Source organism: Acipenser ruthenus, chromosome 9, assembly GCF_902713425.1.
Source record: "Acipenser ruthenus chromosome 9, fAciRut3.2 maternal haplotype, whole genome shotgun sequence".
Classification (NCBI taxonomy): Eukaryota; Metazoa; Chordata; class Actinopteri; order Acipenseriformes; family Acipenseridae; genus Acipenser; species Acipenser ruthenus.
In genome coordinates this window covers 21476799-21495121 of record NC_081197.1, presented here as the reverse complement: position 1 = coordinate 21495121, position 18323 = coordinate 21476799, and the positions used below count along the sequence as shown (strand labels likewise).

The 18323-nt window shown below is 36.8% G+C and overlaps 1 protein-coding gene across 2 annotated transcripts in view; it reads left to right on the top strand.

Moving 5' to 3' along the window:
• LOC117406035 (E3 ubiquitin-protein ligase listerin-like) overlaps window positions 1-18323 on the top strand; it is a 51652-nt gene that overhangs the window by 15513 nt on the left and 17816 nt on the right. For both annotated transcript variants that reach the window (XM_059029683.1, XM_059029682.1), the window contains exons 8-18: window positions 96-286; window positions 3292-3439; window positions 4020-4832; window positions 6114-6155; window positions 10048-10237; window positions 10515-10754; window positions 11365-11518; window positions 15690-15840; window positions 16239-16437; window positions 17265-17427; window positions 17554-17658. In XM_059029683.1, coding sequence (XP_058885666.1) covers window positions 96-286; window positions 3292-3439; window positions 4020-4832; window positions 6114-6155; window positions 10048-10237; window positions 10515-10754; window positions 11365-11518; window positions 15690-15840; window positions 16239-16437; window positions 17265-17427; window positions 17554-17658 — 2396 coding nt within the window. The remainder of the gene's footprint in view (window positions 1-95; window positions 287-3291; window positions 3440-4019; window positions 4833-6113; window positions 6156-10047; window positions 10238-10514; window positions 10755-11364; window positions 11519-15689; window positions 15841-16238; window positions 16438-17264; window positions 17428-17553; window positions 17659-18323) is intronic.

Sequence of the window (18323 nt, the reverse complement as noted above, 5' to 3'; positions counted from 1 at the left end):
GAGAAATACGACACGGGGCAGGGGGGGCTGCTCAGTGGTTATCGGCGGTAACTTGCATTTTATAAAACCTTTTTTCCTTTTTGTTTTCTCTTCAGGATTGTTGGCAACATGTGAACTCCAAAAAGGGTGTAATGCCAAAACTTTGGCTGTTGCTAAAAGAAGGAGGTCGGGGCTTGGCGACGGTTTTACATCCTAACCTCCTTCCGTTCATTAGCAAATTACCTGATGAAATTACTGACCCAAAGTTGGAATTTTACAACACATTCTTCAGTTCAGTTATTCTTGGGTATGGAATTCATTTTTTTACATTTTTATTTAAGTGCATGGTTTATGTAACCCTTAATATGCTATTATATTTTCCAGTTTATCATTTGGCTCAGGACTGGTTTTATTAATTTGTATATTTATATGTTTATCACAGTATGTACAGTTGCAGACAACAGTATTGGCACCTTATTATACCGTATTTTTTAGGGTAAGATTAAGGACAAGCATTTAGTAAACTTTAACCACTTTTAATTAAAACAAAAAGCACAATGCACCATTTCTTTTTAGATGGTTTGTTATATGAATAAGTGGTTTGCAGTGAGGTCTGCGTGCATACAGCGCTTCTGTGTTCAGGTGTCTTTGGACAGTTCTTCTGCATTATTATGCTTGATTCTTCGAAATCATTCTTTTCTTTGGCTTTTATTCTTGGATTTTTTTTAGCTGCTTGGGTGAATCTCGTACTTGCTGTACTCTATTGTCTTTGGTTGTCCACTCCTTTCAAGCATTTCAGTTGAATTTGTTCTGTGGTACTTTTTGATTATGGGTTTTGGTATTCCATTTTTCTTTGATACTGTTCTGTAGCCATTTCCTTTGCTGTAGTTTGCTACAAGTGCTTTTCTCAAACGCGAATCCAACTCCTTTGTCTTGATCATCATATGTCATGTCACCAAAAAGTTGTTCTTCAACAGATGTTGGAAATAATGAGCTTTTTTTCTGACTATTTTTACTGTATTGTTATAGCTTAGTTATTATGTAAAGGGTTTCAATCAATGACTATATTTAATTATTATTATTATTATTATTATTATTATTATTATTATTATCATTTATTTTTTAGCAGACAGCCTTATCCAGGGCGACTTACAATTGTTACAAGATATCACATTATACATTATTTCACATTATACAGATATCACATTATTTTTTACATACAATTAGTTCTATTACATTTTTACACACTTAATGCAATTGTAGTAGTAATAATAATAATAATACTAATAATGATTAGTCTTTTCCTTGGTAATTGATTTGAATATTTCCAGATATTAGTAATTATTAAAAATGCTTCCGGCAAAGTTGCCATGCCCTTGGACAGCAGAAGCAGTGTGCTCTTCGGAAGAGCTTGATGAAAAAACCGGTTCAGTTTGTCCAACAGTACTTCTCTCTGTACTAACAGCTTCGTAGCCAGTTTCAAAGCCACGATTCTGCCTCAGTCCACCAGAAATACGCAGTTGCAAAGTCAGTGTGTTATAAAAGCTGCATGAAGTATGCGCATAAATCATGCAAGTGTGCTCTGTAGCACTGGCAACTAATAATACAGTTGTCAATAAGCTGCGTGCAGTTGCTAATATCAGAATTCCATTAACATTAAAGTCTATGGGACGGGATTGGTTCCTGGGAAAATGTTGTTAATAACCGATAGTTGTCTTAATCAGGGTTGCTACTGTGCTACATCTACTGTGTGTGTGTATATGCATGAGGGACCGATTAATCAACTAAATAGCTGATCGCCAATAAAAATAAATTTACAATCGTGCTTTAAAAGTGCATTCTGGGTAGAGAGAGAAATGCGTGCTGCTCTTTAGGGACGTGCTGATTGAAGCGCGCTCTCTCCCCGGAGGTGGTAGGACACTGTGATTTTAAGCTCGTATAAAAAGGGGTTAACGTTGTATAAAAATCATAATTGTTGTCTTGTTTTGTACAAGGATTGCTGATTGTGTCCTACGGATGTAGATACAGATTTTGAACTGGAATGTTTATCTATGTTGATATAAATGATTGCCAAACGTGTGTCTGCAAAGTTACTCGTGTGCATGTAACCAGCTGTGGTAAAATCCAGAGTGGCGCATTTATCCTGATCAACACAATAAACTGCTGATTTAGTTATAAACCTCTGAGTTCTTTTGTTTCCGTGTTTGTGCATTGCTAATAATTTAGCTGTTTAGGGGTTACCCCGGAGTGGTTAAACAGTACACGTAACTGTGCTGCTCTGGCCCTTGGGGCTTGTGTGACTCAGTTATCAGGTCCCTAAATCTTTTTTGTTAGGGTAATAGGATGGAAAGGTAACCTTTGTTACTTTTACTCAAATAAAAATAATAAAAAAAATGGTTTTAAAAAGACCAAATTCCCATTGGGCTTATTTATTATTATTTTTTTTTAGATTCTATTGATTTTTTAATATTGCTATGCTGGACAGCCGCTATAATATCATTACTTTATATTAAAAATGTGCATGGATAATCTACCGATTTAATCAACTAATGCCCATAAATTAACCAATCAAAATGTTTTAATAGTGACACTATATCTATCTATCTATCTATCTATCTGTCTATCTGTCTATCTATCTATCTATCTATCTATCTATCTATCTATCTATCTAATAGTGAAGTTTCGTAAGCTGATTGTGCTAACAGCTCTCAATGTTGTATCTTTTTTTATGTGCTGGGCACCTGACCTCTGCATGTGGAAAATAACTCTGTGTACTGGAACTCTGTGTTCAAGTGCTGCTTACAAAACGGTTTACATTTACAGCAACTGTGATAACCTTTTATGTAAAATAACTTCACTTAGCTTGCATAGACTAAACGTCTCAATGTGCCATATATGCATATACACAGAAGTGTAAATTATTATTTATTATTATTTATTTCTTAGCAGACGCCCTTATCCAGGGCGACTTACAATCGTAAGCAAATACATTTCAAGTGTTACAATACAAGTAAATGTTTCATCTTTATAGAAATACTGCATATAGAGATTTAGTGAGAACAAACACTCGGACAACCTTTTTCATGCATCTGACATGAAACTAATTTTATACTGCTATATCCAGGATGCTAAACAAATCCCACTTGTTTTTGAATTCTGCTGCTATATGGTGACTCAATGCAAAATATTAGGTAAGAAACAAGGATAGTGCATTAATCAAGATGCAACAAGTGAGGTTCAACAACAATATCCTGACAGAGACCATTTGATGCATTTAACAGTACTGAATTCTTATGTGTTCATTCTTACTAGGCTGTCAAGTGAGCGTGCTGTGTCTAGTCCTTCTGAATGTTCAGCCATTATCTTTGCATTCATGGAGTGCTTACGGTTTAGCCTGCTGCAAAATGCAGGAGCAGAAGATGAACACAAGAAAGTTCAGCAGATGCTCATCAGTGACCAGGTAATCGATCTGAAATAATTTGTATGGTTTTTGAAATAATTTGTGTGGTTTTTCTACATTTTTTATCATCACATATTGTGCCTCATATTTGGGGGAGGGGTTCTCGAAGGTACCACCCAAGTAAGTGAAATGTTTATATCCTGGCTAGAATTTATCATTTAAAGCTATATAAATAATACTAATTTTAGTATGTGTGGATATATAGCCCAGTATATGTTCCTTAGAGGTCCAGTTAAATATCTCGCGAGTTCTAGACTTTTCACTCACTTGATGTGGCTGCTGTGACAATTTATACATTAATATGCAGATTTCACCAATAACATGGTCTGATAACTAGTTTTGAATTTACAGTCATCTCAGAAGGCTGCATCTAGCACTTGTTAAGTGTACCTAACATTTTTCATATATATATATATATATATATATATATATATATATATATATATATATATATATATAATGCTTACAACACAGCATTCGGAGATCAGATGTGGTACCCTATATGAAACCAATTAATGACATGAAAACTTATGAAGTGTATATAAATTACAACGCTACTCAATAAGTTTGTGTTTTTCAGCTTCTTCTGTTGGTTGAGTCTGCTTTGAAGAATCCCAGACTGCAGAGTAGCCCCTTATTTTATCAAATAACAGATATGCTGGTTTCCTGGGAGAAGAGGGTCAACCCTTCAAGTGAAGGTACAGCAGAGGACACATTCCAAAGGCTTCTGTCAGATTTCTGGGATGGAGTTACTCGGCTCTGTGTACAGCAAGTTGACAGAACAGATGCAGAAGAGAATGCATTAAATGGTGTCTCTACTTTACTACAAGTGATGCAGAGCCCTGAAGGAAGCTGGAAGCAGTGCAAGAAAAAAGCTATTAAAATTCGATTCGCTGGCTTAGAAGGGGCTGATGTAAAAGATGATGATGATGAAGAAGACTTGCCTACTGTATCTAAGAGTCCAAGTGATTCCACCTTACTGGTTGAAAGATCTGATCCTGGTTCTGAGAGACCTCATTCACAAAACAGGCGTTTAGAAGATTTAGTATGTGAACTTGCAGAGCTCAACATGGTGTATGTGAATGAGCAGTGCTCAGATAAGCACTTGAAGTTCCTCTCTGTGTTAGTTAGTTCCTTCCCCTCCCGTCGACTTTTTCAAGTGCTATTGGATTCAGATGCTCAAAATCAAGAGACAGGTCTTGGTGAAACAAGTCTTCAGGAGAAAACAATGGCTGCAAATCCAGCAGTTCAGTTCCTTTTGCAAAAATTAATTATCTGGTTGAAAGAAGACCAAAGAAAAGATACAGACTTCCTGGTTAATATGCTGTACAGTGTTCTTCACTGTTGTGATAGCAACGAGGAGAAGAAACTCATTTTGGATCACATTTCCAAGGTGCGACAGCTTAAAAAAAAAAAAAAAAATCTAATTCTAACAGAATGAAATATCTTAAAAAAGATCACCGTAGAGTTTTGTAATAGAAAGGTGCTAACCATATACTCTAGGACAAGGATCTCCAACTCCAGGCCTGGAGAGCTACTGGGTCTCAGTTAATTGAACCAATTATTGGCTTAATTAGTCAAGATTAACAGGTGTTCCAGATCTTTAGCAACTGATGATGTAAAGACACCTATAACACCTGCAGGACAGGGGCTCTCCTGGACCAGGGTTGAAGAACCCTGCTGTAGGATAGCAAATTATCCTGGATAGTAGGAAATGCAGTCATTTATTCAGTCATGGACATCTAAATAAATAAATAATAATTTCTTTCTTAGCAGACGCCCTTATCCAGGGCGACTTACAAGATATCACATTATTTTTACATACAATTACCCATTTATACAGTTGGGTTTTTACTGGAGCAATCTAGGTAAAGTACCTTGCTCAAGGGTACAGCAGCAGTGTCCCCACCGGGGATTGAACCCATGACCCTCCGGTCAAGAGTCCAGAGCCCTAACCACTACTCCACACTGCTGCCCGTCTACATCTACATTAAACATCCCTTGATATCCAAGGTCTTTAATTCTTTTCAACAAAGTAGACCTGTATACCTCGTAATTCCACTCAAAGCTACAGACAGCTATTGCAGTATTGGAAATATATAGAACCTACAGCTACAGCCAAAGGTTTTGCATCGCCTATAATTTTAGGATTGAGACATAATTTAAAAAATAAACGATCTGGACATAATTCAGATATTTTATTTAACATTATGTAATCAAAGCAACTACAAAATGATGTTGCAAAAGTCTACCGGAAGCCATAATTGTAATACAGTATTTCATGTTAGATTTCGAAATGTCATATTTTTGAATTTGTCAGTTTTTTAAGTATATGGAAAACTACAAAGCGGTATGCAATTCAATATATTAACTATTCTAATTATTCGGCAGGTTTCATTAATCTTTTATGAAGCAAAATTTCTTAATTATATAGGGTGATGCAAAACGTCTGGCCATGGCTGTGTACATGTGTACTCATTTGTAAGTAGCCTGTCACTAGATATAAGAAATGTAGGGGCAAATATATTCTGTTTGTATAGTATGGTTATTGTTATGACTTTGCAGTTTTAAAATCAAATTACTATTTTCATTTTGTCATTATACAAAGGCACATGTTTTTGTTTTGTTTTTTTCCCCCCAACATTAACATTTTCGTTTTGTATTTGATGGATAGATGGACGTAAAATGGAGTATCTTGCTTCAAATCATACAAAAGGTAAAGTATGTTTCTGTAACTAAAGTCATGTATGTAGAAGATTTTTTTTTTTTTTTTTTCAGTATTGAGGTATTATTTAGGCTATTGCAAAAACCAGGAGGCGTCATGTAGTCTACCACTGGGATATTGAGAAGCCTGAAGAGCATACATGGAATTCTGAGCAAACCGCATTACTCACGGATTAATGAGGAGAACATTTGTATTAATTACCAACAAAAACTAGTGCTGCATAAAATCACGGAAAAACAAACATGAGTTTATATGTAATTTTTTTTTTACGTATCCATTTTCTAATAGCAATAGAACCCTCATAAGAGGGCATTACCGCCCCACAATGTGGGGAAGCTATAAAAAAAGGCCAACAAGATGCTCGGATATATTGTGAGAAGTGTTGAATTTAAGTCAAGGGAAGTAATGTTAAAACTTTACAATGCATTAATAAGACCTCATCTAGAATATTGTGTTCAGTTCTGGTTACCTTGTTACAAAAAGGATATTGCTGCTCTAGAAAGAGTGCAAAGAAGAGTGACCAGAATTATCCCGGGTTTAAAAGGCATGTCGTATGCAGACAGGCTAAAAGAATTGAGTCTATTCAGTCTTCAACAAAGAAGACTACGCGGTGATCTGATTCAAGCATTCAAAATTCTAAAAGGTATTGACATTGTCGACCCAGGGGACTTTTTCAACCTGAAAAAAGAAACAAGGACCAGGGGTCACAAATGGAGATTAGATAAAGGAGGATTCAGAACAGAAAATAGGAGGCACTTTTTTACATAGAGAATTGTGAGGGTCTGGAACCAACTCCCCAGTAATGTTGTTGAAGCTGACACCCTGGGATCCTTCAAGAAGCTGCTTGATGAGATTCTGGGATCAATAAGCTACTAACAACCAAATGAGCAAGATGGGCCTAATGGCCTCCTCTCGTTTGTAAACGTTCTTATGTTCTCGTTATGTTAAGTGCCCTCGGCTTCGGCTCGGGGCATTTAACGACACGAGGCGGGCCTTACTGGACAGTTAAGCCCTCTTCAGGTTCTCTTGCTTAATTAGTGACTGCACCTTTGTGTACAGTTGTAATATGAGAGAGCGCATGCTGCAGCTTCCATGCTCGGTGTTAGTGAAGTCCTGATCTGAGAGCATGTAACACAGACAGCTCTTCTGTTTACATGTTACAGTTTATTTTTTCAGTAAAAACAAGTTTACGTTTCAGTGGGTTTGGTATGTTATTTACGATATGAAATACACCACATATACAGTGCTTTGCAGAAATATTCGCCACCCTGCAAAGTTTTCACATTTTGTTGAATTACAAATAACGTATGCACAGTTTTTCAAACAAACTTTTTTTATTCAACGCTGTAGTGGTAAAACTGAACACTGTTATATGAGGAGGAGGTTAAATGTCAGCAAAGCTTGCAAAGAAAATGTACAAAATGATATTTACTGGTTGCATAAGTATTCAGCCCCTTAAGTGAGTACTTGGTAGAAGCACCTTTTGCAGCAATTAGCAGTCTTTGCATAGGTCTCTACTAGCTTTGCACAGTAGGATGGTGAAATTATTGCCCGTTGTTCACGGGTAAATTGCTCCAGTTCAAGTCTCGCCATAAATTTTCGATTGGATTCAAGTCAGGACTTGGACTGGGCCACTCAAGAACATTAATTCTCTTCTTGTTCAACCACTCCAGTGTGTCTTTGGCTTTGTGCTTCGGGTCATTGTCCTGCTGAAATGTGAATTTCCTCCCCAATTTCAGTCTTGGCTGACTCAAACAGGTTTTCCTCAAGGATTCGCCTGTACTTTGCACCATCCATTCTCCCCTCTATCCTGACAAGCTTCCCAGTCCCTGCTGAAGGGAAGCATCCCCATAACATGATGCTGCCACCACCGTGCTTGACAGTTGGGATGGTGTTGACTGGGTGATGTGCAGTGTTGGACTTGCGACAGATGTAACGCTTGGAATTCAGACCGAAAAGTTCAATTTTTGTCGCGTCTGATCACAAAACCTTTTTACCTTTTTCCACATGTCTGCAGTATCATATACATGCTTTTTCTCAAACTCCATATGTGCTTTAAGATGAGGCTTTTTGAGTAATGGCTTCTTTCTTGCCACCTGTCCATACAGGCCAGCTTTGTGTAGGGACCGGCTTATTGTTGATGGTGAACACTGACTCCCATCTCAGACCCATCTCAACTTTGCAGATCTCTCAAGATCATTGTTGGCTTCAGTGTGACATCCTGAACCAGTTTCCTGCTTGCGTGGCTGCTCAGTTTGGGAGGGCGACCTGATCTATCTAGTGTCTGGGTGGTATGATGCATCTTCCACTTCTTAATGATGGACTTCACTGTGCTGTGAGGGATAATCAGCGCCTTTTGAAATTTTCTTGTACCCTTCTCCTGCTCTGTGCTTTTCTACCACTTTATCCCTGACTTGTTTCGAAAGCTCCTTGGTCTTCATGTTTGCTTTGTTGGATCACTATGTGAGTTGCAGCTTGAAAGTCTTTATATACCTGAGGGAAATTATCTACAAGTTAAACCACTTTGAGTACACACAGGTTGAAACCATTTCACTCATTTTGTGACCTTTCAAACAAATCATTTGCACCTGAGCTGATTTAGGGCTGTAGTAGCAAAGGGGTTGAATACTTATGCAGCAGAGATTAATCTGTTTTTCTCTGTAAATCTCACTTATTTATATTCTATATGCATTTTTTAACTTTATCAATGTGGAGTAGTTTGTTTAGATTGTACATGTTAAGTCTAATTTGAAAGCTTTGTGGAGTACACTCAGGTCCCAACAAAATGTGAAAACTTTGCAGGGGAGGTGAATACTTCTGCAAACCACTGTATATTAGATATTTCCTGGATATGTTTCTATACACATTGCTATGTAAATGTGATATTTACAATAATGACGCTCGGCACCTTTACAATTTAAATACCAAGCCTTCGTTTTGTTCTCACCACCTCCAGCTAGGCTCAGAGACAGGCAGGCTTGGTTACCTGCTTGCTGGGTGTCAGTCAACACAAACAATAATTTTTACTTAATTTTAATACACATTGATGTCTGCAGTTATTGTACTTTTATTTACGTTATTACTTCTTGAACTGACTTTAAAATTGGAAAATAACAGTTTTTTGTTTTGTATTTTTTTCAACCGTGCTGTACCCCGGCTATTGAAGCTGTTGATCAGCTGCATTCGGTACTAAAAACCTGAGCACTCAAAGTCATTCATTCTTGCCGACCAAATCGAAATCAAAGGAAATTGATTAACATGTTCAATTTATACGATTCAGTTTACTTTCTGACAGTGTTACACTAATGTATAGTCATTATGTAAATGGCCTGTAGTTCTATGGCCATCTTCAAAGATGTTGGAGGAGCTAGGAGCTAGGAACATACGACAGTGAGACAGATAGAGAGAGAGACAGGTGCCAAAAAGCTGTTTCACTGAATAGGGAGGGAAGTCCGCCCTGGGAGACCCGCAGCCAGAAATCGGTTCCATGAGGCCAACTGCAGAAAGCCAATCTCCCCCCCAACAATGGGCAGCATTGACACACAGTGCCTTGTGTTATGAGAACATGTCTTTGACAGACCTGATGGAAAACTGCCACCTCTCAAACACTTGAATTTACAGGTGACAAAAAACTAACAAAAAAAAACTACAAATCCAATCTAATTATAAACATTGGAGAAAATGAAGTCTGCAGACCCCTGCCTTGGCGTCAAATGCTATAGTTGTAGCTTTTACAGTTTTTTTTTTCCAGGTCTGCAGAAAAATGACATTGTAATTTTAATTCGTATTGTACACAGGGGAAATGTTAACATTGTGACCCCCCCTTTTATCTTTGAAAATACGAATCATTTTGAACAAATTGTAAACTTTTTTTTTTTTACAGGCATGTGCAGATGAAGCTAAGTTTGAAGCAACTTCAGATTGGTTGAAAGGAGAAGTGTTGGGAGAGAAGCTTGTAAAGCTGGCAGAGGACCTTTGTGCCATTGGGCTAAATAGGATCTCCACTTTGAAATCCTCTCATTCAGACAGCTGGGCACTTATCAGTTTAGCATTGTCTCAGCATGTTCAAAAGAGTAAGTGGATTTCATTTCATCAATACTGAACAAATATAAGACTTAGGGGGTTTAAAAAAATGTTTTTCCCCAAGAAGTTTTAATTGTGTTTTACATTGAGTATCTTGAGAAATTAATAATTAGATTGTGATGAAACTTGCAAATAACTTCTTTTTAACAGATTATTAAGGAGCCAATCTTCTGTCTCCCATTGGCTATATATTATCTGTAAGTGATACTGTAGCTGCATACAGGTAGAACTTGTTTACATGGATTTTTTTTATATATATATCAACAGAGACTCTTATTGGTGAGGTTTACGTGGAAAAAATAATTGAAAAACTACATGCAACTCTATTGAAAGCCAAAAATCTGTCTGATGCTGGTGACATTGAGCCTCTAGTGTCCTTCATCTGTGATGTGGCTTCCAACTTCTTTTGCTCAGTTAAAAACTGTCTGCTGCTATCGTCGGCTGAAGATCTTTTATTAACAGTTTTCCAACTGTGTGCTCAGAGCCAGGAAATTACTCACTTGTCGGGTAAGTTGTTGTTTTGTACCATGATTTTTTAAAAGTAAAATTGTGACCTATAAGCATTAATACAAGTGCTTATATTTCAGTTGTTAATGTAGTAAATGTAGTCTGCTAAGAAGAAATACCAAGGTGGATGTTATTATTGTGATTTATATGTCAATGAAGAACTTCATATGTCAATGAAGTCATTGTATTTATCTTGCTCTTAATTGTATCACTTGTACTGTGATTCTTGAAATGTATTTGTTTACGACTGTAAGTCGCCCTGGATAAGGGCGTCTGCTAAGAAAAAAATAATAATAAATAATAATAACTGGAATGTGCATCATCTTTGTTGTTATCCCTTTGTAGTTTAAAGTAGAACAACTAAGGTTGTTGTTTACATTGAGGTGCATAGGGATTTAACGTTGTACTGCAGGAGATGAGGTCTCAGGCAGGCTACCAGGGATTACATGTATATTAAAAAGTTAATATGTACAGCTGGCCCTGTCTCTTATTGTATACATAAGTTGTCTTTTGGGCACTTTGGGTAGGCAAGAGGATTGCATACTGTGTGTAAAAAAAACAATGTGGGAAGTTTGGTGATAACTAATTCATGTCATATTCTTTCTGGAAGACTCACTGCTGCAGAAACTGAACCATGCATGTTTTGCTGGTATACAATCACTGGTTGGACAGATTGGAACTGATTTTGGGGAAGGGACCTTCTTGCATAGTTCTGCACTATGGGTGAAGAACCAAATTCTAAATTCAACTATGGGTGTAAAAAGGTAAATTGTTTTTCTTATTTTCCATTAACAAATATATAGGTTGAAAGAGATTTAAAGTGATGAACTCACATTTATAAGAAAACGATTCAGTACCATCAGCCAATCAGCTTTCAGCTCTAGCGGGCTTCTATCAGACGGTAGAGGCCGGCTACTATAAAACAGCATCAACTGTGAATCAAATTTAAAATCAGTCCGCACAAGTACTGGCTTTTTGGTCAGTAAATACTAAACAAAGACACAATATATTTTATTATCCACCAAAACCAGCCAATCACTACTTTGCAACTATAAAACCAACCAGTCCTGTACCTACCACTGCCACAACAGCCAATCCAAAGCCTGTCAGCTCGACTGGAGCTCAGCATCTTTCAGCAATATCAACAAACCGAGACACGGACAGTTCAGTAATATTGCTCAATACCAATATCTGGCACTATCCAGATAAACTATAAGCAACTCTGACAAGTAAAAAGGGATTTGTTTAATAAAGTTATTAGTTTTTTCTCTCATTTATATATGTGATCTCTAATATGAATATTTTTGGGACTATTTTTCTAAATCTTTTCTCAGCAGAAGGGTACCCGACAAATCATTACAAGTTCAGGGTAAATCTAGATATTAAAGTGTTGTTTTAAAGATAATGAGAACATAGTTTTTCTAATAGTGACAGTGCCCTCTCGATGAAGGCTCCACTGTGTGGTAGCTGACCTTGACTTCGGCTTGGGACGCATAAATACCAGTGCGGTCAACTAACACATGGTAGAGCCTTCATCGAGGGGGACTTAATTAACTCACAGTTGTCAAGGGGCAGAAATGGCAGATGCACACCCTTTTCTGTCATTGAAAGAATAGGCCTAGTAAATAATAATTTTAGCAGAAAAATCAATAGACAATTATGCAAAAAATATATACATATATATATATAGATCCGGCTTCAGTCTCCATCGCAGCTGCTCCCTTTACTTCCTAGTGTCATTTGAAACTCCGCCCATCATTACTAACAACTTCCCAGAACACCTCTTAAACACTTGAACAGAATTATTAGTAAAATTTACCTTTCTCTTTTGCTTTTTGGTACACAACGGCTGTTATCATTAATTTTGAATTTCAACAAATTATCACAATAACTTGGCAGTGGCTGTTGCTATGACATTTTTTAGGCAGAACAATTTTAAAACATAGTAGCATTTCAGCTTTTGGCAAGAAAAAAAGAGAATGTTTCATTCAACAACGTTACATTAATGTCAGGCTAGTCGCTGCACTTTCGATGTCCCGAAGCATGAACCCTTTCCTTTTTAAGCCTTTTAATTTCTCACAGAAACTGCTGTTTGGGCCCCCCTCTGACAACTGACTGCCCCTGTTGCCCCGCTCCCCCCCCCCCCCAAATCCCCATCCACCCCCAATCGCCATCCCCCTCAAATGACGCCCGGGCTTGAGCACCAACAGTGCCTCAGCTGATTGGTGTTTCCACTGGGTCCTAGTGGAGACTTTTATACTGACTAGTGATTATACAAATAAATTAAGTACTTAATACAAGTTTTAGTCCTGCTGCAATGTAAGGGAGACATTTCCCTGTTGTTGAAAAATTGGTTTCATGACGCATACTTTTAACTCGTGCTACATTCTTGTATGATTTGTCATATTTAATTAAAGATTAGTCACCTTTTAGCCAAATTTCAATAAAAAAAAAAAAATGGTTAAATCTTAAACACACACTATTAGTACTCAAAATACACAAAGCAAGATGGCTGCCACCTGCAGCACTCCAGACACGACACAGTTCACAAGTCACAAGCAGAAATGTCCTGATTCACTAAAACATAAATTAATATCACAGATATTAGCAGCTGTAAAAATAAAAACAACTTGAATCCATGTTTCTCCTTGTCAAAAAAGCCTAGAGGATTTATATTTTTATATGAAAAAAATGGAGCTGCAGTCTCAGGTGACCAAAACTATTTTATTATTTTGTCTGTCAATTTTTTTCCATCATGGGTCACCTGTAAGAGTGTCATCTAGGCAGTGAATAATGGTATTGCAACTCTACTTATGTTGTTTTGGTCTAGCAATTGTTACAATTAAAAAATGTCATGTGTAAGTTTAAACCATAGTTAAATGTTGTTCTACATACAACTCAAATCTTCTTTACAGCTTCTATCTCCTGTTTTGTGCTATGTAATGCAGTAGTAGACAACTTAAGAGACTTGCATGTGAAATATTTCCTGATTAGTGGTATAATATATTTTAACAAGATTATACATGCTGTAAAGCTATTTAAAAGATTGCATTATTGCATTATTATCATCAGATTTTGTCTTGAATAATTTGTAAATGTATTAAGAACCATACAATAGGAATTGGATGCTATGTATTGTCCATAAACCCTAAAGTGATAGAAATCTAATTTAGCAGGCTTAAACCAAAGCTGATTCTTAATTTCTGCCCAGGAGACTTTATATATACACTACCGGTCAAAAGTTTTAGAACACCCCCATTTTTCCAGTTTTTATTGAAATTTAAGCAGTTCCAGTCCATTGAATAACCTGAAATGGTACAAAGGTAAGCGGTAAACTGCCAGAGGTTAAAAAGAAAAAAGGTTAGGTTACCAAAAACTGAAAAATAATGTACATTTCAGAGTTATACAAAAAGGCCTTTTTCAGGGAACAAGTAATGGGTTAAAAACTTACAGCTGTTCTGCAGCAATGGAAGTAAATTAAGCCTTGAAAGTTGATGCTAACAATTCCAACAGGTGTCCCAACTTTTGTTGATTACTTACAAACCCTCTGTCTGTATAAAAGCAGTGTTGGAACAGACTGTGTTACTACACCCTCTTAAGCTTTATTTGGACAGTATTGTACTGCAGGAAATAGTATATTGCTCTGATAACAAAGGAAGACAGACAGACCATTATAACCCTTAAAAGTGTAGGTCTTTCCTTTAGAGAAATTGCAAAGAAAGCCAAGTTGTCAGTGAGTACAGTTTCCTACACCATCAAAAGGCACTTGGAAACTGGAGGAAACTCTGACAGGAAGAGGTCTGGCAGACCCAAAGCCACAACAGAATCAAAAGACAAGTTTCTGAGAGTCAACAGCTTGCGTGATAGGCGGCTCACAGGACAACAGCTTCAAGCACAGCTTAACACTGGTCGAAGCAAGCAAGTCTCAGTTTCAACTGTGAAGAGAAGACTTCGAGCTGCAGGTTTGACAGGTCGAGTGGCAGTAAGAAAGCCATTGCTAAGATGGCAAAATAAGAAAAAGAGGCTTGCCTGGGCCATGAAGCACCGCCAGTGGACTACTGAAGACTGGAAGGTCTTATGGACCGATGAATCAAAATTTGAAATCTTCGGTTCATCACGCAGGGTTTTTGTACGCCGTCGAGTAGGCGAAAGGATGGTTCCTCGGTGTGTGACACCAACTGTCAAACATGGAGTAGGAAGCGTGATGGTCTGGGGCTCTTTTGCTGGATCCAGAGTCGGCGACTTGCACAGAGTGAGTGGCACCCTGAACCAAAACTGCTACCACAGCATTTTGCAGCTCCATGCAATACCCTCTGGTATACGCCTAGTTGGTCAGGGGTTCATCCTACAGCAAGATAATGACCCAAAACATACCTCCAGGCTATGTCAGAACTACCTTAGAAGAAAAGAACAAGACGGTAGGCTTCAAATCATGGAATGGCCAGCACAGTCTCCAGACTTAAACCCCATCGAGCTGGTTTGGGATGAACTGGACAGAAGGGTGAAAGCAAAGCAACCTACAAGTGCAACACATTTGTGGAAACTTCTGCAACAGTGTTGGAAAGAACTTTCCGTACAATATTTGATTTCCATTGTAGAAAGAATGCCACGAGTGTGTTCGGCTGTTATATCTACAAAAGGTGGCTACTTTGATGAGTCAAAAATTTAGATTAAATTTTGTTAAACAAAATGATTCCATGATTTCTTTTTTATCTCCAATTGTTTATTTGTTCTATGCTTTAATTTCAGAGTACATTGAGACATTAAACTGCGTAAATTTCAATAAAAACTGGAAAAATGGAGGTGTTCTAAAACTTTTGACCGGTAGTGTATATATATATATATATTGCTTTAGGCTAGCACTTCGCCCTTCCCTAATAATAAAATTATATATAGAAATTATTATAATAATAATTATTATAATTTTTTTGTTAGCCTGCAGGTACTCATTTCATCTGTATGCAGTTTAGTGGAAAATCTGATCAGGACTAATCCACCCAGCTCTCACATTATGGAGAAATTCATTGAGTGTTTAACACCTAATGATTCAGAATGGAAGATGATGAGACAGGCTCTTCCTCCACAGGTTGTACAAATACATTTCCATGGGTTCTTACCTGGTGTACGGTTGTATTAACTTGATGTATATTTAGAAAAGTATTATACAACAGTATATGATTGGTAATAATTTTTAGGTGGATACTAAAAAGTTGAACGGTTTATATTTCAATAATTAATCATCCCATTATTCCTAAAGTAATGTCATTTGGACTGTTTTTATAGATTATGTGTGTGTGTGTGTCTATATACTGTATATATTATATATTTTTATTTACATATATAAATAATTTACCAGACTTTTATTTTCAGTATTTTCAGTAGAAGACACTATCCAAAGTTACTTTGTGCTCATTTCAGTTTTGTTTCTGTTGTCAGCTCTGGATCAAACCCAAATAATTTTTTTTTTTTGTTACCTAATTGCAGTGGCTGAAGCGACCTCTGTTAAATGGAAGACTGAATTTGAATTGTCAATACCTCTGTATGGATGTATGGAGATTCCGTTCCTCTGTCAAGATTCCAAGTCATCTGTGTGCTGCAGCATTATTGGGTCAAGTGATTTTAATTATGTTGGAAAGTATTAATGAAAAAGACAAACTCAATCTTGTTGGAGCTGAATGCACAGGTAAGTGAAGATCTTTTTTTAATATTTTGTTTTTCATCCCTGGAGGTATCCATCATGTTTTCGGCTTATCAAATTGTAATTCAGCTTTGTATACAGATTTTTTAGAAAATGGTTCTGAAAGAAAAGCAGTATTTGAATAATAAAACCTGCCAGCTCTCTGTAGCAGGGCTCCAGACAAACTTTTCTGCTTTGGGAGAGGTAAAGTCTTGAATTGCCATGTTTGCTTTTTTTGGCTGAAGAGAAACCAGCTCATCATCTAACTTGGGAAGCTGCTGCGCAATTCAATCATTGTCAAACTCCTGACGGTAAACAATAACCAGATCTATTATATCTGGAATAGATGCTGCTGCTAAAAAGACAAAAAAACTAAACTTAGTGTTGACTCAACTTTATTTAGGTACCCTATGATTTGACTGGCGAAAGACAGCAATTGGTTTATTGGAGTTCATAAAGAGAACTTTGTTTTTTGGAGGGGTGGGATTTTTGTTTAATTAATTCTTGACCTTTTTGCTGCATTTCAGCTCTTCCTTATAATTTTCTTTATTTCAGGTTTTCGGGGCATTTTGTTAATGGCACGACGTCATAGCACACTTGTAAATATTGACACGTGCTTTTAAAGGGAGAGGCAGCATTTTTGGGGTTACAGACACCATCAGTTGCCAGAAACAGTTTAAGTCGCAGTCTGGAGCCCTGTGTAGTTTTGGTTAAACAACTACACTGTGCTTGCTGCAACGCTTTGTCATCATTTCTCCTTTATCTTTATGGAATTCATTGATGATCCACTTAATTGAGCTGGAAATAACCCTGTTATGTGTGTTTTTAATTAGTTGCAGAAGTACTCTACTCACTGCAGTGGTGTGAAGAAATTGAAATTCTTCCTGCTGTGGTGTCAGAATGTTGTGGAATGCTTCAAGAAATGAACATTACACATGAAAGAATTAGCAAAGAAAGCGGAAAATTGTTTAATGTTCTCGAAACCTTGTTTTCCAGGTAAAGTGTTTCATCTTTATTTAAAAAAATAAAATAAGGTTAATAAGGCTATAGCCAATGTATCGGAACAAAACTAGCAGTGGCAGCAAATGGAAATTTCAACATATTGTTTTATTCCCCAAACAGGTCTATGCAGAATGGGTCATTGTGGACCCTGACTCTGGCAAAATATACAGAAACAAAAGAAGTCAGTAGTTCTGATCTAAAGAAGCTTTATGAAACAATTGAAAGGTAAGTTCATACAAATTCATCACATTTATTCATAATAGAAAGGCTGTCCAGTGTAGTCAGAATTGGTCCCATCTTTGGGGGAATATGATAAAAGCTGTCCACAACTAATGTTACAAGAAATGCCACTTAACAGCTATATCCCTATAAACTTGACTCCCTCCATATACAGTCTAATTTTAATAAAACAATACAACAATAATCCTCGGTATAAATGACCAAATTAGAATTTTGAACTGAAGAACAACTAGTAAACAAAAGCAAGTAATGTTTATGGTATAAAATACTTGTATCAGTAACTCAACTGCTTTTATCTGCAACTAAGTTGTTTCTTGTTAGTTTTATGCCTCTCAGAAAACGTCCATTCACCTTTTGCACTTGCTTCAAATTATAGCTTTTAAAAAAATATAGTTGGCCCATAGTTTTTTACAATACCATTTTAAAGGCTGGTTAAAAATAAACAGGTATTATATAATAAAAAATATTTGTATAAAGAGAGACCTATTTCAAACAAGTACTATCTGTTAACGAAGCTAAAAGTGCAGCCAGCTTGTCATTCTAGAATTATAAAATTAATTTGCTGCTTACTATTTTATTGGCTGTATTAGGCTGATGTTCTTAAGTCACAAAAGTGTATGAAATTCAGTAATGTCAAACACTAGACTGCA